Genomic DNA, 22,818 nt, shown 5'->3' with positions numbered 1-22,818 from the left:
CAAAGGCATTGGGCAGTGGCACTGAAGTAAGCTTCCCACAAAGTTCTCGCAATCTCTGTGGCGAGAAGTGCAGCTTTTCTGACGTGCAGTTGAAATCAGCGTTGTTTAGTGGGAATCCCATCGCGCGAGCTGCTGTGATGTCAACAAGCTGTCGAAGCGGCCAATCACAATGCAGAATTCGCACAGACCCAGGAAGTGAGTGAACTCCTTTGATTCTAACTTTAAAAACTTTTTTTATAGAGAGCAAAACAAAGATTGCGGCTCTTACATGGGGGAAAAGGTAAACCTGAAATAAAGGTGAACAAACTTTTTTTTAAAGTTTATTAAAAATTAGAATTTTTAATGAAATGGATAAATTTGTAACTCCACAAAATTAACATTAGTTTTTCAGAGCCATAACATTTGTTGAGCAGTCAATATGCTGTTAAAACCCCAGTGACACCGAATCCGAAAGGGTCTAACTTTAAATAGGGTATTTGACGGTGCTATTCCGGCGGAGGAGCCAAAGCTTTTGTCCGTTTCCCTGATTTGACAGATTATACTGATTGCCGGCTGTGGGGGAAGGGTGGGGGTGGGGGGCACAGAACAGCCAATGTCGGAGCAGGGAGATAGAATGGGTGGCCATGACATTGGATGATGAGATTAGTAATGAGATGTGCATTTAAAATTAAAAGAGGGGTTATATTAAGTAAACTAATCAAACTCAAAGAGGATAAAACCCCTGGTCCAGATGGATTGCATCCACGCATTTTAAAAGAATCTAGGGAAGGGATCGCAGAGGCCTTACTCTACACATTTAATAATTCAGTAGAAAAAGGTGTAGTGCCAGAGGACCAGCGGATAGCTATAACATAGTACTTATATTTAAGAAGTGGGATAAAACAGGTCCAGGGAATTATAGACCAGTCAGCTTAACATCGGTGGTAGGAAAAATAATGGAATTCTACTAAAAGAGAAAATAGAAGACGAACATCTAGAAACATGGATTTCAAAAGGGAAAGTCTTGCTTGGCCAAACTCATTGGATTTTTTTGAAGAGGTAACAGAAGCTCCCTTGGCACCAACGGGCCTTTCAGAAAGGGGCAATTTCAACCCCTTAGAATACTGTGTACAGTTCTGGTCGCCATATTATAAAAAGGATATAGAGACATTGAAGAGGGTGCAGAGAAGATTACCCTCCAGAAATGTGAGGGTATACATAATCAGGAAAGGATGAACAGACCGGGCCTCTTTTCTCTTGAAAAAATAAGGCTGAGGGGTGAACTAATTGAGGTTTTAAAATTATGAAGGATTTTGATAGAGTAGATACAGAGAGAATGTTTCCATTTGTGGAGAAGAGCATAACTAGAGGCCATCAATATAAGATAGTCACCAAGAAATCCAATGAGGAATTCAGAAGAAAATTCTTTACCCAGAGAGTGGTGAGAACGTGGAACTCACTATCACAGGGAGTGGTTGAAGCAAATACTATTGATGCATTTAAGGGGAGGTCAGACAAGCATATGAGGGAGAAAGGAATAGAGGGTTATGCTGATAGATTTAGATGAGGAAAGACAGGAGGAGGCTCGAGTGGAGCATAAACACCGTCATGGGCTGGCCTGTTTCTGTGCCGTATATCCTATATAATCCTATGTCATGTAATGACCGCAACTTCTGGATTTCTGCTTTTAGCTGCGCATGCGCTCTGTCCTGAAGTTGCGATCAGTTTCAAAGGGGTAATAACAGCAACCGCTGTTCATTCGCTGTTATTACCTGCCGCAAATTCCAGGCCATTGTTTTTGAATTCTTGTTTTAAACAAAATGGAGCTCTGGTGTTCGCATCATTTCACTCGGTCTGTCTATCCTCCTCTTTCTCTGAAGCAACCTTTTTCTCAAGTGATCGTTAATTGTGTTAAAAATGTTCTAAAATTCAACTTTCAGCTATTTTTCAAATCATTTGCAAAAAGAAAGAAACATAACACCAGGGAAGATATCACTTTTTGCACTGAGGAAAACTGAATCTTGGTGTAAACATTTATTCTAATTATAAACAACATAAAGCACAAGGTCATTCTCTCCCTTTAGTTCTATCTCTCATACTGCATTAACCTCCTTGAAGTTAAAAAATGAAGCACTTGGTAAAGGCTTTCCTGTTAAATTGGACTTGTTGAGGACGAGAGGGCCTCAAACTTTCACTTTGAGTGATTTCCTTTATTCCCTTTCTCCTATTATTGGTAAATGTTCCTGAGTGCTCATTGTCATCGAGTTCTCGTTTGTCACTGTTGTATGAATATAAAATTAGAATGAAACAATTGAAAACGTAACCACGGAAACTTCCATATTTAATGCCTGAGGTGCGAAGAATAAAATGCGTGTTAAATGTATCGTTTTCTAACAGCATTTCTTCATCTTTCTGAGTGGAGCTGACATTTGAAGTGTCATGGAAAAGGATTATCGCTAATATATGAAACTTTTTTATGTCTGCGTGCACTTCGATTATAAATCCCTCTGCCCACAGTTATAATGGAAACTGCCTATGTAAATGTGGTGCCCTGAAGTTCCACCGTTCTGCCAGTGGCGGTGCTGTGATGCCTCAGCCTCCCAGTTCCTCAGCTTACACCGCAGAGAAACTTCTGCCTTCCGGCCAACAATGCTTCTCAAATTTCATCAGCTTTGCTACTTAACCATGGATAATAATACAAAATGAAAGTGTTGTACAAAAATAAGGACAGGGCGTTGTTATGTATACAAGAACTCCACAAGGCTGAGAACTGTGAGCTAAACTTAGTGTGACCTTAGTCTTCTTTATTACAACTCCAGAGTGCCTAAACAACATGGCAGCCAACCTTTTATACTGGCCCTGCACTTGTGTGCAGGTGACCATTCGGACTCCAACAGTCATGCCCTCTGGTTCCAAGTGGGCGAGGCAGGGTCCCTGGATACAGATGGTGGATATAAAAGAGAGAAAGAAATACTTGGATTTATTTAGCGCCTTTCACGACCACTGGACATCTAAAAGCACTTTACAGCCAATTAAGTACTTTTGGAGTGTAGTCACTGTAGGAAATGCGACAGCAAAATTTGCGCACAGCAAGCTCCCACAAACAGCAATGTGATAATCAGATAATGTTTTTTGTTACGTTAATTGGGAGATAAATATTGACCAGGACACCGGGGATAACTCCCCTGCTCTTCTTTAAGATAGTGCCATGGGATCTTTTACATCCACATGAGGGAGCAGTCAGAGCCTCAATTTAACATCTCATCGGAAAGACAGCACCTCTGACAGTGCAGCACTCCCTCAGCACTGCACTGGAGTGTCAGCCTAGATTTTTGTGCTCAAGCCCCTGGATTGAGACTTGAACCCACAACCTTCTGACTCAGAGGCAAGTGTGCTGCCCACTGAGCCACAGCTGACATTAAAGGCACTTAGCTCCTGGATGCAGCAGTCCTTGCTGTAACTGCCGGGTTTTACAAGGTGTGCAAAATCCGACCAGCTACTGTTAAAAACAAAATGGAGATTAAAGAAGAGGCTTCCAGCTTCATTGTAATATTTAAATTGACATCCCCCCTCCTGGCAACGGATTGGCTGTCTGTCCCAGTTCCGGCTCCCGTCCCGTCTTTGTGGGTGGGTTGGAGAACGATCGGGATTCCGATTTTTAACAATGTAACTGCCCCCACGCTCCAATCAGCCATGATCTTATTGAATGGCGGAACAGGCTCGAGGGGCTAGATGGCCTACTCCTGTTCCTAATTCTTATGCAAACCAACCTATTTTATTTAGATTAAAATTCTCCCAGGGATACTATATTACATCTGTGGGCTTTAGGCTTTGGACCAATTACTGCCCCCCACCCCCCCACATACCCACCACCTCCGGTCTCTATCCCTGCTTCACCTGAAGATGATATTTGGTATTAGCTTGCCCCCACCTTGTGGAACACTATGGAAATCAATGAATGCTGTTCTACGTTGATTTACAATAACTGCTGAGATCTATAACATCCTAAACAATCACATTTTCATGAATTTGTTGATTGTAGTGTTTGGGTCGTGTCTCCCAGAATAAGGTTTCAGAATCCCATCTGAGATCATCATCTGCAGTCTGCAAGCACAACAAATTTGTGTAGAAATGCTGGGTGTACGCTATTGGATTATGTTCTCTTTGTTAAATTATGTTGTGCCTGTATTAACCCTGGGAAATAGTTATGCAAATCTCCAGTTCCAGCTTATAATTAAAATCCCTTGAAGTAATACCATTACCATGTCGCATATCATCAAAACCCTCTGAGGTCTCTGCGCTCCTCCAAATCTGGCCTCTTGCCCATGCTCGATTTCCATCGCTTCACCATTGGCGTCCATGCCTTCAACTGCCTAGGCTTTAAGCTCTGGAATTCCCTCCTTAAATCTCTCCGCATCTCTATCTCCCTCTCTTGCTTTTAAGACGCTCCTTAAAACCTACACCTTTCACCAAGCTTTCGATCACCAGACCTAATCTTTCTTTAGGTCACTCGGTGCCAAATTTTGTCTGATAACGCTCCTGTCAAGTGCCTTGAGTCATTTTACTAGATCAAAGGTGCTATATAAATACAACTCATTATTGTTTAAACTTTAAATGGGCTGTTCAGAAACTGACACAAGGCTTTCACATATGTCAGGTTGATCTTTAATGAGCACATGCCTCTTTAAAATTTTAAGCATGTGTATTTTCCTGAAATTTCAAGGCTAAAGACCATGGGGGCAAAATTGGGTCAAACCCTTCAGTCTCCCAAGTGCCGCCCAAAGTGCCGCTGATGGCTGCCGAGGTACCGGACGGTACTTTCGGCGGGGTTTTCATCGCCGAGGGCCCTCGAAGGTTGGCAGGCGGCAAATCAACGATGTACGCCACCAATCTGGGCAGCAGTGGGTGGGAGGTCTCATTCCCGGCGAGAAAAACATCCGAGGACCTTCAGGGAATCCCATCCAGGTAAGTGCCTGCAAAGAAATAAGTTAAAAACATTCCGCTTACCTTTTTTACAGGATCTTGACACTCACCATTCGGGACAGAGCTGCCTCCACGCAGCGGCCCACCGCTGTCCTGCCACCGACTCCCGCTCGCACCTATCTGACATCTCGGCGGGCGGGAGTCAACTTACGCGCATCGGCCATCCGCTGACGTCGGCGGCCGTTTTCTGGTGGCTCTCCCCTGCCGCACGCTCCAGGCCACGTCGAAAGTGACACTGGGCGGTTCGAGCAGAGGCATGTCGGTGGCAGTGGGTGGTATGTTCATCAAAATCAGCCCCAAATTGATTGGGACAGAGTTCTCTTGTCTCTTGTCACTCTGCTGTCAGTGTTATCAGGACCCCCCCGATTTCAATAGAACAAACGTATTATGAGCCAACACTGCAATTATCTGTCCTCTACCAAATGTGACGTCATCGCAGTTTGGTAGCACTTTGGAAATATAACTTGCGTTCTATTACGCATTTATCAATATGTGAACAGGCAAGTACAAAATAATACGGTTTAATAAAATTAGAAACGTAATTAATGGACCGAAAATTCTGGCCTCGCTGGGTCTGTAATAAGTGCAGTCGGACCCAGCGAGGCTCACAAAAGCCAGTTTTCAGGAAGCAATGCGCATGTGTTGAAAACCGGCTTTTCCGATCAATCAAGATTTCTCTTGACAGATTCTCCGTATCCCCAGGAGGAGGATATTCGCGTGGGAGAGATTGGACTATTTGCCCAACTCATGCCCAACCAATGTCCTTCAAACTTTTAGGCCCGGTAAAAGCAGGTGCAAAGCTAACTTTTGCCAGTGTGTGAGTTTTAAAACATATAAAAATTAAATGTAATCATTTATTTTTATTTTAGAAACCCCGTTCATTAAGGTAAGTTTATTTTTAACCCTATTAAAACATATCAAAAAAATTCCCAAAAATATTTTTTTCTAAAACATTTAATTACATTTAATTTCAATTAATTTTAAATATATGAGGTGTTTTTAAAATTTATTACGCTGTGTTTCTTGTTTTAGGAGGGTTATCTCATTGACAGTTATGGGAACTCGCACAAACGGCGATCCCATTTTTATCAATGAGAATACTGCATCGTGACTGGTAGTCTAGGCCCATGTGACTCCAGCATTTCTGTATGTACAGAGAAGTCATCTTCCTGTGTGCTGCACATCAAATGTAGGCCTCCGACTGGGATCGGAGGTTCCTCCGTGACCACCAGGTATTTTTGTAAAACAATTTCGGGTCGGAGGCATTCGTCCGAGGGAAGCCACCGACCACAATGTTCCCCCAAGTGTTAAATAGATCAGAAATCCTTCCTAAACATCATTGGACAGATAATGCAGCAATAGGAGTGCTATAGTTGCCTTCAGTGCATCTGCGTTAGGAAATGAACTCTAATCACGGTCCAGCAATTTAGACTGTGCGCACACGATTGCCAGCTGAGGATAGGATGAGGCGTAGGTGTGGTCAAATAGCCTGTTGAGATTCAGCATCAAGGCTCACATCTGAATGACAGTGAGACATACTGGAGGGCTGTCAGGGCACACAGGCCCCAAATATAGGAACAGGCGGAGGCCATTTAACTCTGACAAGCCTGCTCCATCATTCAATTAGATCATGGCTGATCTCTACCTCAACTCCATTTATGCACCTTTGCTCCATAACCCTTGATACCCTGACCTAACACAAACCTATCAATCTCAGTTTTGATAGTTCCAAATGTCCCAGCATCCACAGCCTTTTGGAGAAAGAGTTCCACATTTCTACTAGCCGTAAAAGCAAGGAAGTCTTGCTACAGCTGTATAAGATATTGGTGAGGCCACACCTGGAATGCTGCGTGCAGTTTGGTTTCCATATTTACGAAAGGAATTACTTGCTTTGGAGGCAGTTCAGAGAAGGTTCACTAGGTTGATTCTGGGGATGAGTGGGTTGACTTATGAAGAAAGGTTGAGTAGGTTGGGCCTCTACTCATTGTAATTCAGAAGAAGGGGGATGGGAACCAATGCAGGGAGACAGAGGGAAACAAAAAGGAGACAAAAGCAAAAGACAGAAAGGAGATGAGTAAAAATGGAGGGCAGAGAAACCCAAGGCAAAAAACAAAAAGGGCCACTGAATATAAAGGGGCTGCAGGAGAGGTCAAAACTAAAAATCATGGTTTAAAAACTAGGATTAAAACACTCTACCTAAACGCACGCAGCATTCGAAATAAAGTAAAAGACGGCACAAATCATTAAAAATGGGTATGATTTGGTGGCCATTACAGAAACATGGTTGCAGGGTAGCCAACACTGGGAATTAAACATACAAGGGTATCTGACGATTCGGAAAGATAGACAAGAAGGGAAAGGAGGTGGGATAGCTCTGTTAATAAAGGATGATATCAGGGCAGTTGTGAGAGACGATATTGGCTCCAATGAACAAAATGTTGAATCATTGTGGATGGAGATTAGAGATAGTAAGGGGAAAAAGTCACTGGTGGGCGTAGTTTATAGGCCCCCAAATAATAACTTCACGGTGGGGTGGGCAATAATCAAGGGAATAATAGAGGCATGTGAAAAAGGAACGGCAGTAGTCATGGGGGATTTTAACCGACATATCGATTGGTCAACTCAAATTGCACGGTGTAGCCTGGAGGAGGAATTCATAGAATGCATACGGGATTGTTTCTTAGAACAGTATGTTACAGAACCTACAAGGGAGCAAGCTATCTTAGATCTGGTCCTGTGTAATGAGACAGGAAAAATAAACAATCTCCTAGTAAAAGATCCTCTCGAATGAGTGATCACAGTATGGTTGAATTTGTAATACAGATTGAGGGTGAGGAAGTTGTGTAGGAACTGAGCGTACTGTGCTTAAACAAAGGGGACTACAGTGGGATGAGGGCAGAGTTGGCTAAAGTAGACTGGAAACACAGACTAAACGGTGGCACAATTGAGGAACAGTGGAGGACTTTTAAGGAGCTCTTTCATAGTGCTCAACAAAAATATATTCCAGTGAAAAAGAAGGGTGGTAAGAGAAGGGATAACCAGCCGTGGATAACCAAGGAAATAAAGGAGAGTATCAAATCAAAGACCAATGCGTATAAGGTGGCCAAGGTTAGTGGGAAACTAGAAGATTGGGAAAATGTTAAACACCAGCAAAGAATGACTAAAAAAGCAATAAAGAAAGGAAAGATAGATAACGAAGGTAAACTTGCGCAAAACATAAAAACAGATAGTAAAAGCTTTTACAGATATATAAAATGGAAAAGAGTGACTAAAGTAAATGTTGGTCCCTTAGAAGATGAGAAGGGGGATTTAATAATGGGAAATGTGGAAATGGCTGAGACCTGAAACAATTATTTTGCTTTGGTCTTCACAGTGGAAGACACATAAACCATGCCAAAAATTGCTGGTCACAGGAATGTAGGAAGGGAGGACCTTGAGACAATCACTATCACTAGGGGGGTAGTGCTGGACAGGCTAATGGGACTCAAGGTAGACAAGTCCCCTGGTCCTGATGAAATGCATCCCAGGGTATTAAAAGAGATGGCGGAAGTTATAGCAGATGCATTCGTTATAATCTACCATAATTCTCTGGACTCTGGGGAGGTACCAGCGGATTGGAAAGCAGCTAATGTAACGCCTCTGTTTAAAAAAGGGGGCAGACAAAAGGCAGGTAACTATAGGCCGGTCAGTTTAACATCTGTAGTGGGGAAAATGCTTGAAACTATCATTAAGGAAGAAATAGCGGGACATCTAGATAGGAATAGTGCAATCAAGCAGACGCAGCATGGATTCATGAAGGGGAAATCATGTTTCACTAATTTACTGGAATTCTTTGAGGATATAATGAGCATGGTGGATAGAAGTGTACCAATGGATGTGGTGTATTTAGATTTCCAAAAGGCATTCGATAAGGTGCCACACAAAAGGTTACTGCAGAAGATAGAGGTACGCGGAGTCAGAGGAAATGTATCAGCATGGATAGAGAATTGGCTGGCGAACAGAAAGCAGAGAGTCGGGATAAATGGGTCCTTTTCGGGTTGGAAATCGGTGGTTAGTGGTGTGCCACAGGGATTGGTGCTGGGACCACAACTGTTTACAATATACATAGATGACCTGGCAGAGGGGACAGAGTGTAGTGTAACAAAATTTGCAGATGACACAAAGATTAGTGGGAAAGCGGGTTGTGTAGAGGACACAGAGAGGCTGCAAAGAGATTTGGATAGGTTAAGCGAATGGGCTAAGGTTTGGCAGATGGAATACAATGTCGGAAAGTGTGAGGTCATCCACCTTGGGAAAAAAAACAGTAAAAGGGAATATTATTTGAATGGGGAGAAATTACAACATGCTGAGGTGCAGAGGGACCTGGGGGTCCTTGTGCATGAATCCCAAAAAGTTAGTTTGCAGGTGCAGCAGGTAATCAGGAAGGCGAATGGAATGTTGGCCTTCATTGCGAGAGGGATGGAGTACAAAAGCAGGGAGGTCCTGCTGCAACTGTATAGGGTATTGGTAAGGCCGCACCTGGAGGACTGCGTGCAGTTTTGGTCACCTTACTTAAGAAAGGATATACTGGCTTTGGAGGGGGTACAGAGACGATTCACTTGGCTGATTCCGGAGATGAGGGGGTTACCTTATGATGATAGATTGAGTAGACTGGGTCTTTACTCGTTGGAGTTCAGAAAGATGAGGGGTGATCTTATAGAAACATTTAAAATCATGAAAGGGATAGACAAGATAGAGGCAGAGAGGTTGTTTCCACTGGTAGGGGAGACCAAAACTAGGGGGCACAGCCTCAAAATACGGGGGAGCCAATTTAAAACCGAGTTGAGAAGGAATTTCTTCTCCCAGAGGGTTGTGAATCTGTGGAATTCTCTGCCCAAGGAAGCAGTTGAGGCTAGCTCATTGAATGTATTCAAGTCACAGATAGATAGATTTTTAACCAATAAGGGAATTAAGGGTTACGGGGAGCGGGCGGGTAAGTGGAGCTGAGTCCACGTCCAGATCAGCCATGATCTTATTGAATGGCGGAGCAGGCTCGAGGAGCTAGATGGCCTACTCCTGTTCCTAATTCTTGTATGTTCTTATGAATGAGAGGTGATCTTATATAAATGTATAAGATTATGAGGGAGCTTGACAAGGTGGATGCAGAGAGGATATTTCCACTGATGGGGGAGACTAGAACTAGAGGGCATGATCGTAGAATAAAGTGCCGCCCATTTAAAACAGAGATGAGGAGAAATTTCTTCTCTGAGGGTTGTGAATTTGTGGAATTCGCTGCCTCAGAGAGTTGTGGAATTTGGGACATTAAATAAATTTAAGACAGAAATAAGACAATTTCTTAAACGATAAGGGGATAAGGGGTTATGGGGAGTGGGCAGGGAAGTGGAGCTGAGTCCATGATCAGATCAGCCATGATCTTATTGAATGGCGGATTAGGCTCGAGGGGCTTTATGGCCTACTCCTGTTCCTATTTCTTATGTTGTTATGTTATGTGGAACCGATTTCTCTTCGAAACAGCTTGGCTCTAATTTTAAGATTACAGAGCCTTGTTCATGATTCCCTCCCCCCCCCCCACCAGAGGAAATAGTTTCTCTGTAACTACCCCATCGAATTCCTTAAACAGCTCAATCAGATCACCCCTCAATCTTCTATACAGAATGACCGCAATACTGACTGTGCATCACCGTAAAGCACTCGAAATATTGTAACGGCATTCTACTGTGAAAGTTACTTTCCTGACAAAACCCAAAGTGAAAATAGGCTGTGAATCATTTACCCGCATTCTTAAAACAAATAAAGAACAAGTTCTCTCATTTGGACGTATACTCTTGCTGTGTCAACACCCTTCCAAAAGCAGTGATTATACTTGTAAATTTGGTGGCCAGGTGATTAATTCCCTGTCATTGATAACCTTGAAAATATGTTGCTATTTCAGCCCTTTCATTGACCTGTTCTGCTCGAATAATTGATGCTATCTGTGATCTGCTGGTTTACCATACTGTACAGTAGAATGACTGAACTTGTGCCATGGCTAAGTGGCAATAAAATCTTAATGTACAGCAATGATGAAAGAACAGAAAATTATTTTTTATTTGTGCTGACTGACACTTTGTGGTCAAGTTGAACATATTAACTTTAAGAATATAGATTAATTAGAGGGATACCCCCTGTCGTGAGGCCTTGTAAGCCTGTGAGAGTCAAGCCCTCATAATGTAAATCAACAAAATGAATTATCCTGAATCATCCTGCGCAAGTCCAGTCTGGGTGTAACAAAGTCATTTTAAAGAACTCAAATAAAACCTGAACCAATTCCTTTGGGAATTATTGCTTTAAGTCACTCTTTGCTGTTGGGTTTCTGTAAAGGTGTGCTTACGTGGAGACTCGTGGGCCGAGAAATTTGATGGTGCGCGCCTGTTTTTCAGGCCCAAAACAGACACCTTAGAAACAACAACAACAACTTGTATTTATATAGCACCTTTAACGTAGTGAAACGTCCCAAGGTGCTTCACAGGAATATTATGAGATAAAAAATTTGACACCGAGCTGCAAAAGTAGAAATTAGGGCCGGTGAACAAAAGCTCGGTCAAAGAGGTAGGTTTTAAGGAGTGTCTTGAAGGAGGAAAGAGAGCTAGAGAGGTGGAGAGGTTTAGGTAGGGCGTTCCAGAGCTTGAGGCCTAGGCAACAAAAGGCACGGCCACCAATGGTTGAGCGATTATAATCAGAGATGCTCAAACAGGCAGAATTTGAGGAGCACAGATATCTTGGTGGGTGTGGGGGGTTATTGGGGCTGGAGATGATTACAGCGATAGGGAGGAGTGAGGCCATGGAGGGATTTGAAAACAAGGAAGAGAATTTTGAAATCGAGGCGTTGCTTAACTGGAAGCCAATATAGGTCAGCGAGCACAGAGGTGATGGGTGAGCGGGACTTGAAGCGAGTTAGGACACGGGCAGCCGAGTTTTGGATCACCACTAGTTTACGTAGGATAGAATGTGGGAAGCAAACAATATGGCGGGAGGGGAGCAGCACTCATAAGTCGCGGAAATCCGCCGCTCGCCACATTGGAATCGGGCTGCTCCATAGAAATCTAGGGCGCGCACCATAACTATTAAAATGGCTGATTAAAATATTTAAATAAGGGTCCTGCGCCTGTTGTAGGACACTTTTGTGATACTAGATTTGCCACCCAACAAACTGGCCCAGTTATTCTTGGGGCTAACGTGCAGGAAGGACCCTTCAGCAACTCGATTTAAAAGGCTCATCTACTGCATGCAGGTTAGGTGCTGGTTTGTCTTTGAGGCTGGTTAACTTCTGGGTGTTTTTTGGCTTGTTTACTGCCCCCTAAGAAGATTTTCCTGTTGCGGACTGTTTTTGTCTACCTTCACCATGGTTGTACTGCAGTTACTGCGACGGTTTCATCAGCTCCTCCTCTTCCCTGCCGGTATGAACGCTGCCAGAATTGCTTCACTGACACACCGACACAGGCTTGGAGCAAACTCAGGTCCTCCAGCATTGCAATGGCCCTCAGAGACGTCTCTAAACGTTGGTCCTCCAGCATTGCAATGGCCCTCAGAGACGTCTCTAAACGTTGGTCTTCCAGCATTGCAATGGCCCTCAGAGACGTCTCTAAACGTTGGTCTTCCAGCATTGCAATGGTCTTCTTGGAATATCGTGGGCCGCCCCGACCTGTGTGAGAACACCACCGCGGGTCAGGGCTATAAATAGAGCTGGAGCGTCGGGTCTTGAAACATCGTGGGCAAAGGTGCAGCGAATGAGGGAATGGGGCCCAGAAGAGCCGAGGGCCCAGGGGCGGCACGGGCCAGCCCACACTGCGATATGTGTGCGCATTAGATCCGTGCAGCAGAGCTGGTCTCCAGTCGTCCTGGTTTACCCTTGCCACTGGATAAAGGCCGAGCTCGGTCAAGCCCATGTGGTGGCTGATGTGCAACGGTCACCACATATGAAAAAATCCACACACAGGCATCTTCCACTCTTCAGTTGGAGTTCAGGACTGGAACATCGGGTCCTTCATTGAAACATCTGTGAACTCTTGTGGAAGCAAGTCACCCTCGTTCGAGGGACCGCCTATGATGATGATGACTGCAGTTATGAGTGGTCTATTATGGCTGCCTTTGATACTGGATGGGCAGCAAGGCACCCAGAAAAGAACAGGAGCAGCTGGGACAAGGGAGATGAGGAGAACACAGCGCAGGAGGCCACACCCACAGCGGGTCTTCACTTTGTCTACCTGAACTTCACCGAGGGGCCGTGTCTGAGGGGCCTTTGTGTCCCAAGGGAAGCTCTCACCGAGCTATGCCACCGGCTGCAGCAACAACACGAGCCTTGCACCAGGGCGTGGATAGTACAGCCTGTGGCTGCCAAGGTGATCATGGCCCAGTTTACTTTCATGCTCCATCCAGGCTGCAGCAGGTGGCATCAGTGACGCATCACAATTTGCAGTCCACCGCTGTATCAGGGAGGTCACTAAGGCTGACACGAGAGGTGACACTTGCATTACTTTCCCCATGGACAAAGCAAAGCAGGATGAGAGAAGACTTAGGTTTGCCCGTATTGAAATCTTCCCCAAGGTCCAGGGTGCCATGGACTGCACCCACATTGCCTCTGTTACCTCGAGACTTGACTATTCCAACGCACTCCTGGCTGGCCTCCCACATTCTGTGTAAACAAGAGGTGATCCAAAACTTGGCTGCCCGTGTCCTAACTCACCCATCACTCCTGTGCTCGCTCAACTATATTGGCTTCCATTTCAGCAATACCTCGATTTCAAAATTCTCATCCTTGTTTTCAAATCCCTCCATGGCCTCGTCCCTCCCTATCTCTGTAATCTCCTCCAGGCCCACAACCCCCCGAGATGTCTGCGCTCCTCTAATTCTGCCCTCTTGAACATCCCTGATTATAATCGCTCAACCATTGGTGGCTGTGCCTTCTGTTGCCTGGGCCCCATGCTCTGGAACTCCCTGCCTAAACCTCACCGCCTTTCGGCCTCTCTTTCCTCCTTCAAGACGCTCCTTAACACATACATCTTTGACCAAGCTTTTGGTCACCAGCCCTAATTTCTATTTATGTGGCTTGGTGCAAAACTTTTAACTCATAATACTTCTGTGAAGCACCTTGGGACCTTGCACTACGTTAAAGGCACTATATAAATACAAGTTGTTGTTGTTGTCTCTGCCCGGCATCAGCCCAGCCTCTATCAGTCGAAAGGGAATGCACTCCCTCAAGGACCAGCTGATTTCTGACCACAGGCAGCGCATCGTGCAGCTCGACGCCTAGTTTCCTGGAAGCAGTCAAAAACTCATTCATCTTTTGCTCCAACTAGGCCTTGGGGTTACAAGCTGGCTGCTGGGCAGCAAGGGCTATTCCCTTCAGACTTGCTTCATGAATCCTGTCAGGAAGCCACACACCACTGTGCAGCTGGCCTACAATGAGAGCCAAGACCGTCACCTGAAACGTAAAAGAGCAGACAATTTGCATGCTCAAGCAACGCTTCGGTTGTCTGGCCCATGAAGGGCAAGCCCCGCCCCCCTGCTAGAGGACCAATGGAAAGAGACATTTGCTTTCTGGTTACTCCACTTCCATTAGCAAGACCCGCAAATAGGTACTGCTGTTCAAAAGCACAGCAAGCATCAGTATCCTGCACATGTTGTCAACTATTGGAGTAACAAACCCACTGTCAACTTTTTAAAAATTAATTCGTGGGACGTGGGTGTTGCTGGCAAGGCCAGCGTTTATTGTCCATCCCTAATTGCCCTGAGAAGATGTTGGTGAGCCGCTTTGTTGAACCGCTGCAGTCCGTGAAGTGAAGGTTCTCCCACAGTGCTGTTAGGGAGGAGGTTTTAAAAATATAGAAACATAGAAAATAGGTGCAGGAGTAGGACATTCGGCCCTTCGAGCCTGCACACCATTCAATATGATCATGGCTGATCATTCACTTCAGTACCCCATTCCTGCTTTCTCTCCATACCCCTTGATCCCTTGAGCCATAAGGGCCACATCTAACTCTATTTTGAATATATCTAACGAACTGGCCTCAATAACTTTCTGTGGTCGAGAATTCCACATTCTCACAATTCTCTGAATGAAGAAGTTTCTCCTCATCTCGATCCTAAATGGCTTACCCCTTATCCTTCGACTGTGACCCCTGATTCTGGACTTCCCCAACATCGGGAACATTCTTCCTACATCTAACCTGTCCAATCCCATCAGAATTTTATACGTTTCTATGAGATCCCCTCTCATTCTTCTAAACTCCAGTGAATATAAGCCTAGTCGATCCAGTCTTTCTTCATATGTCAGTCCTGTCATCCCGGGAATCAGTCTGGTGAACCTTCGCTCCACTCCCTCAAAAGCAAGAATGTCCTTCCTCAGATTAGCAGACCAAAATTGTACATAGGACCTTGACCCAGTGACGATGAAGGAACAGTGATATATTTCCAAACTATGATGGTATGTGACTTGGAGGGGAACTTGGAGGTGGTGGTGTTCCCATGTGCCTGCTGCCCTTGTCCTTCTCGATGGTAGAGGTCATGAGTTTGGGAGGTGCTAACGAATAAGCTGTGGCGAGTTGCTGCAGTGCATCTTGTAGATGGTACACAGTGCAGCCATGTTGCGCCGGTGGTGGAGGGAATTAATGCCTAAGGTGGTGCTGGGGTGTCAATCAAGTGGGCTGCTTTGTTCTTGATGGTGTGGAACTTCATGAGTGTTGTTGGAGCTGCACTCATCCAGGCAAGTGAAGAGTATTCCATCACACTCCTGACTTGTGCCTTGTAAATGGTGGAAAGGATTTGGGGAGTCAGGAGATGAGACACTCACCGCAGAATACCCAGCCTCTGACCCGCTCTTGTTGCCACAGTATTTATGTGGCTGGTCCAGTTAAGTTTCTGGTCAATGGTGACCCCCAGGATGTTGATGGTGAGGTATTCGGCGATGGTAATGCTGCTGAAAGTCAAGTGATTATACTCTCTTGTTGAAGACAGTCATTGCCTGGCACTTGTGTGGCGCGAATGTTACTTGCCAGTTATCAGCCCAAGTCTGAATGTTGTCCAGGTCTTGCTGTCTGCGGGTACGGACTACTTCATTTTCTGAGTCATTATGAATGGAACTGAACACTGCGCAATCATCAGCGAACAGTCCCAATTCTGACCTTATGATGGAGGGAAGATCATTAATGAAGTAGCTGAAAATGGTTGGGCCTAGGACAATGCCCTGAGGAACTCCTGCAGTGATGGCCTGGGGCTGAGATGATTGGCTTCCAACAACCATCTTCCTTTGTGGCAGGTATGACTCCAGCCAGTGGAGAGTTTTCCCCCTGATTCCCACTAACTTCAATTTACATGGGCTCATTGATGCCACACTCGGTCAAATGCTGCCTTGATGTCAAGGGCAGTCACTCTCACCTTGTCTAAGTTTGGACCAAGGCTCTAATGCAGTCTGGAGCAGAATGGTCCTGACAGAACCCAAACTGAGCATTGGTGAGCAAGTTATTGATGAGTAAGTACTGTTTGATAGCACTGTCAACGACCCCTTCCATCACTATGCTGATGACTGATGGGGCGGTAATTGGCTGGATTGGATTTGTCCTGCTTTTTGTGGACACGACATACCTGGACTATTTTCCACTTTGTCGGGCAGATGCTAGTGTTGTAGCTGTACTGGAAAGCTTGGTTAGAGGCACGGCTAGTACTGGAATGCACATTTTCAGCACTGTAACACAAGCAATGTCAACGATAGGAGTAACTGGGCTGGATTAGAACACAGGCCCTGAAGGAGAACAATGAAAGGGATGAGGATGAATTTCTTCACTCCGAGGGTTGTGAATCTTTGGAATTCTCCACCAAAGGGCTGTGCATGCTAAGTCATTGAGTATATTCAAGACTGAGAGCGATAGATTTTTGGACTCTAGGGGAATCTAGGGATATGGGGATCCGGCGGGAAAGTGGAGTTGAGGTCGAAGATCAGCCATGATCTTATTGAATGGTGGAGCAGGCTCAAGGGGCCGTATGACCTATTCCTGCTCCTAATTCTTATGTTCTTAAAGCACAGAGGTCTTGGGTGGGGCCCACAGTGCCACCCGCATACCTGAAAAACAAAATCCGTTTTAACAGTTATTTTGAACCTTGGGTCTACCTTTTGAATTGACCTTTTGTTGCGCGGGTATGAGATGGTGTCCAAAATAGCGATTTTCATTATTGCTGTTCAGATGCCCTTTAACAGGATTGGAGGAGTAGACGTCTGAGAATGCTATGTTACAGTTTATGTCATCGCCTTATGGTGCTTGAAAGCGAAATAAATGGCTCCCATATTAGAAAAGGGAAAGAAAGCACAGTAGTGTACACACAGCAGTATATCACTCCAAACTATCTCAAACTCATTTCATCGAAGGAGAAAACAGCGCTCCTGACATGACTTTTCCAGATATCAATTTTAGCTTTAAAGTGTTTATTTTGTACCATGGAGGAAAGTTCCAGAAGGGCATCGACGGACAAATATTTAATTAATCTTTTGAACAAATGCCTTGACTTTTACTTTTATTTCTTGAAACAAGTTTACTGAATCCTACCAGATATGGTTAAAAGTAAAGGTCGCGCCACATGTTAACGCTGAAATCTCATTTGGCTCTTGGGTTCCCCAAGGCCTTTTTACCATACAGTAGCTCAAGCGTGGTGCGAAAGGTCACTCAGTAATGTATAGACACACTGTAAGCCAGAGACGCTTGTGCAAAGACAAACCGAACCTACTCCAATCAACACTGGTCCCACCCTGGCCAGAGATCACCGGCACATTCTTGCATGGATTTAATAACGGGACCTAATATTGTTCAAACAAAATCTATTTGACAGCATATTAGTTCATTTTGTCTGTTTACTTGATTTTCTAATTTATTTCCCTCGTGGGTTCCTCATGCTGCCTCCTACTGCTAGGTTTTCTCTTGTAGCCAAAGGTCTTGACCACAGAAGCCTCCACGGCTCTGTCAAAGCCAATCCAATAAGTCAGGGAGGTGTTGCACCTGCCACTTCACTGCCCTTCTGCTTTCAAGCAGGTCCCCACAGTATCCTCGTAATACTCGACTTCTCAAATCAGACTTTGAGGCTCTGAGCCGTTCTTCAATCGAGCATTAAAAGTTTTTTTTAAATATTTTTTTTAATCTCCGTGAGGGAACTGCTTAACAATCTGCAGCCAAGAAGAATCTTGGCCTTTATTGCAAAGGGGATGGAGTATAAAAGCAGGGAAGTCTTGTTACAGCTGTACAGGGTATTGAACATAAGAACATAAGAACATAAGAATTAGGAACAGGAGTAGGCCATCTAGCCCCTCGAGCCTGCTCCGCCATTCAACAAGATCATGGCTGATCTGGCCGTGGACTCAGCTCCACTTACGCGCCCGCTCCCCATAACCCTTAATTCCCTTATTGGTTAAAAATCTATCTATCTGTGATTTGAATACATTCAATGAGCTAGCCTCAACTGCTTCCTTGGGCAGAGAATTCCACAGATTCACAACCCTCTGGGAGAAGAAATTCCTTCTCAACTCGGTTTTAAATTGGCTCTCCCGTATTTTGAGGCTGTGCCCCCTAGTTCTAGTCTCCCCGACCAGTGGAAACAACCTCTCTGCCTCTATCTTGTCTATCCCTTTCATTATTTTAAATGTTACTATAAGATCACCCCTCATCCTTCTGAACTCCGACGAGTAAAGATCCAGTCTACTCAATCTATCATCATAAGGTAACCCCCTCATCTCCGGAATCAGCTCTGTACCCCCTCCAAAGCTAGTATATCCTTCCTTAAGTAAGGTGACCAAAACTGCACGCAGTCCTCCAGGTGCAGCCTCACCAATACCCTATACAGTTGCAGCAGGACCTCCCTGCTTTTGTACTCCATCCCTCTCGTAATGAAGGCCAACATTCCATTCACCTTCCTGATTACCTGTGGCACCTGCAAACTAACTTTTTGGGATTCATGCACAAGGACCCCCAGGTCCCTCTGCACCGCAACATGTTGTAATTTCTCCCCATTCAAATAATATTCCCTTTTACTGTTTTTTTTCCCAAGGTGGATGACCTCACACTTTCCGACATTGTATTCCATCTGCCAAACCTTAGCCCATTCGCTTAACCTATCTAAATCTCTTTGCAGCCTCTCTGTGTCCTCGACACAACCTGCTTTCCCACTAATCTTTGTGTCATCTGCAAATTTTGTTACACTACACTCTGTCCCCTCTTCCAGGTCATCTATGTATATTGTAAACATTTGTGGTCCCAGCACCGATCCCTGTGGCACACCACTAACCACCGATTTCCAACCAGAAAAGGACCCATTTATCCCGACTCTCTGCTTTCTGTTAGCCAGCCAATTCTCTATCCATGCTAATATATTTCCTCTGACTCCGCGTACCTTTATCTTCTGTAGTAACCTTTTGTGTGGCACCTTATCGAATGCCTTTTGGAAATCTAAATACACCACATCCATCGGTACACCTCTATCCACCATGCTCATTATATCCTCAAAGAATTCCAGTAAATTAGTGAAACATGATTTCCCCTTCATGAATCCATGCTGCGTCTGCTTGATTGCACTATTCCTATCTAGATGTCCCGCTATTTCTTCCTTAATGATAGTTTCAAGCATTTTCCCCACTACAGATGTTAAACTGACCGGCCTATAGTTACCTACCTTTTGTCTGACCTCTTTTTTAAACAGAGGCGTTACATTAGCTGCTTTCCAATCCGCTGGTACCTCCCCAGAGTCCAGAGAATTTTGGTAGATTATAACGAATGCATCTGCTATAACTTCCGCCATCTCTTTTAATACCCTGGGATGCATTTCATCAGGACCAGGGGACTTGTCTACCTTGAGTCCCATTAGCCTGTCCAGCACTAACCCCTAGTGACAGTGATTGTCTCAAGGTCCTCCCTTCCCACATTCCTGTGACCAGCAATTTTTGGCATGGTTTTTGTGTCTTCCACTGTGAAGACCGAAGCAAAATAATTGTTTCAGGTCTCAGCCATTTCCATATTTCCCATTTCACAGATTCACAGATTGGCCACACCTGGAATACTGCGTGCAGTTTTGGTTTCCATATTTACGAAAGGGTATACTTGCTGTGGAGGCAGTTCAGAGAAGGTTCACTAGGTTGATTCCGGGGATGAGTGGGTTGACTTATGAGGAAAGGTTGAGTAGGTTGTGCCTCTACTCATTGCAATTCAGAAGAATGAGAGATGATCTCATCAAAACGTATAAGGCTATGAGGGGGCTAGACAAAGTGGATGCAGAGAGGATGTTTCCACTAGTGGAGGAGACTAGAACTTGAGGGCATGATCTTAGGATAAGGGGCCACCCATTTAGAACTGGGATTCAGAGAAATTTCTTCACTCAGAGGGTTGTGAATCTGTGGAAGTCGCTGGCTCAGAGAGCTGTGGAAACTGGGACATTAAATACATTTAAGACAGAAATAGACAGTTTCTTAAACGATAAGGGGATGCGGGGTTATGGGGAGCGGACGGGGAAGTGGAGCTGAGTGAATAGCGCAGCAGATCGAGGGGCCTTATGGCCTACTCCTGCTCCTATTTCTTATGTTGTTATGTAAGGTAGGGTGGATGGGCCCATGGGCTCCTCTACAGCCATCTTCGGTGGTGATCCCTTATCAGCCTACAGGAGATGTCCCTTGTGACTGGATGTGCAGACTTTGTTGCTTTGTTGCTTCTATTTTTGGGGCTTATTGAAAGGAGAGAGGTTGCTGCTGGAAATTGGAACACATAGGGGAGAAATTCTGTCGCACCTCATTTGGGGCCGTAACCCCGGCGGAGTGGTCATTTTAGCACCTTGAAAAAGTTTGCGCCCTCTGCCAAGAGATTCATTGGAATGGTTCGAAGAGCTGACAGGGGCACTAAATCAGCCGTTGCACACCACAGCTGGGGGGAGGGCGCTAACCAAAATGCCGGGGCTAAATATACCCGATCATTGCGCATGCGCTGAACTCCGATTCAGATCCCGGGAAAAGCCGTGTCTTAAAGGCGCAGCATAGTAATGCACCCATTAAAGTTTTCAAAATGACTTTTTCTCAAGCTGAACTCTTATATCTGTCTGCTGCTGCAAACTCGGAGGCTCACGCACTGTGCTGTGTGTAAACGTTGCACTGATTGTGACCCTTAAAGTAGCCACCAGTTAACAACTCTGCCAGCCTGTACCCACTGTTTTGCCAGACATTGTTGTTGGCGGCCACTAAATGAGGCGGCCGCACCTACTTTACCGACCGCGGCCCACACATGGGCGTTGCACCAGGAATACGTCAGGATCGCTTTGATCATCAGCAGCCGGGCGCTACTGGTTTGCGCCCCTGTGAGTCTCTAATGAATTTTCGGTCGGGCCGTTAACATAGAAATATAGAAGCATAGAAAATAGGTGCAGGAGCATGCCATTCAGCCCTTCGAGCCTGCACCATCATTCAATAAGATCATGGCTGATCATTTTTGCAACTTCAGTACCCAATTCCTGCTTTCTCTCCATACCCCTTGATCCCTTTAGCCGCATGGGCCACATCTAACTCCCTTTTAAATATATCTAATGAACTGGCCTCAACAACTCTCTGTGGTAGAGAATTCCACAGGTTCACAATTCTCTGAGTGAAGAAGTTTCTCCTCATCTCGGTCCTAAATGGCTTACCCCTTACCCTTAGACTGTGACCCCTGGTTCTGGACTTCCCCAACATCGGGAACACCTTTCCTGCATCTAACCTGTCTAATCCTGTCAGAATTTTATATGTTTCTATGAGATCCCCTCTTATTCTTCTAAAGTCCAGTGAATATAAACCTAGTCGATCCAGTCTTTCTTCATATGTCAGTCTCGCCATCCCGGGAATCAGTCTGGTGAACCTTCGCTGTACTCCCTCAATAGCAAGAATGTCCTTCCTCAGATTAAGAGACCAAAACTGTACACAATATTCAAGGTGTGGCCTCACTAATGCGCTGTGCAAATGCAGTAAGACCTCCCAGCTCCTGTACTCAAATCCTCACACAACATGTCATTTGCCTTCTTCACCGCCTGCTGTACCTGCATGCCAACTTTCAATGACTGATGTACCATGACGCCCAGGTCTCGTTGCACCTCCCCTTTTCCTAATCGGTTACCATTCAGATAATATTCTGCCTTCCTGTTTTTGCCACCAAAGTGGATAACCTCACATTTATCCATATTATACTGCATCTGCCATGCATTTGCCCACTCACCTAACCTGTCCAAATCACCCTGCAGCCTCTTAGCATCCTCCTCACGGTTAAACGCTGCACTCCCAGTTGGTAACCTCTTACGCTCCCATTAACATCCCCTCTGGCCGTTCACTCAGGCGTTAGGCAGCCGAAAATCCAGACCATGGTCTCCTCGTTGTTTAGTTGTCTGACAGCACAGAGCTGGTGGAGGGGTTGAAAAAGTTGCTGGTGAAGTAAAGCTGGGCATGTGGTCACTAGTGTGCATGTGAAGGGTGTCCCCATGTCTGCGGATAATGTCACCAAGGAGCAGGAGGTAGATGAGGAAGTGTCGGGGAATAAAGATGGATCTTTAGTGTACTCCTGAGATGACCGAGCCGGGCTGAGAAGAAAAGCCATTGCTAGAGATGCTCAGATAGGTGAGCGTGGAACCTAGCAAGGGCAGTCTCACCGAGCTGCACAATGGAGGAGAAGTGTTGGAGAAGGATGGTGTGGCCAACCGTGTGGAACGCTGAAGAAAGGTTGAGGAGGTCAAGAAGGGACAGCGCCCAACTATCACACTGAGAATGTGGTTCGTGCCTTTGCTGAGGGACATTTTGGTGCTGTGTGTGAGGTAGAAATGTGATTGAAGAGATTGAAGCAG

At 45.2% G+C, this 22,818-nt stretch overlaps 1 protein-coding gene across 1 annotated transcript in view; it reads left to right on the top strand.

Annotated features, from left to right (window-relative positions):
- The first annotated feature begins 268 nt into the window (after positions 1-268).
- LOC139233093 (ice nucleation protein InaA-like) overlaps positions 269-22,818 on the top strand; it is a 71,190-nt gene continuing 48,640 nt past the window's right edge. The window contains exons 1-2 of the mRNA XM_070863612.1: positions 269-280; positions 4,703-4,944. Of these exons, the coding sequence (XP_070719713.1) occupies positions 269-280; positions 4,703-4,944 (254 nt within the window). The remainder of the gene's footprint in view (positions 281-4,702; positions 4,945-22,818) is intronic.

This window comes from Pristiophorus japonicus, chromosome 20 (assembly GCF_044704955.1).
Source record: "Pristiophorus japonicus isolate sPriJap1 chromosome 20, sPriJap1.hap1, whole genome shotgun sequence".
NCBI lineage: Eukaryota > Metazoa > Chordata > Chondrichthyes > Pristiophoridae > Pristiophorus > Pristiophorus japonicus.
Note: the sequence above shows the minus strand (reverse complement) of the source record. Positions and strands in the feature narration are given on the sequence as shown.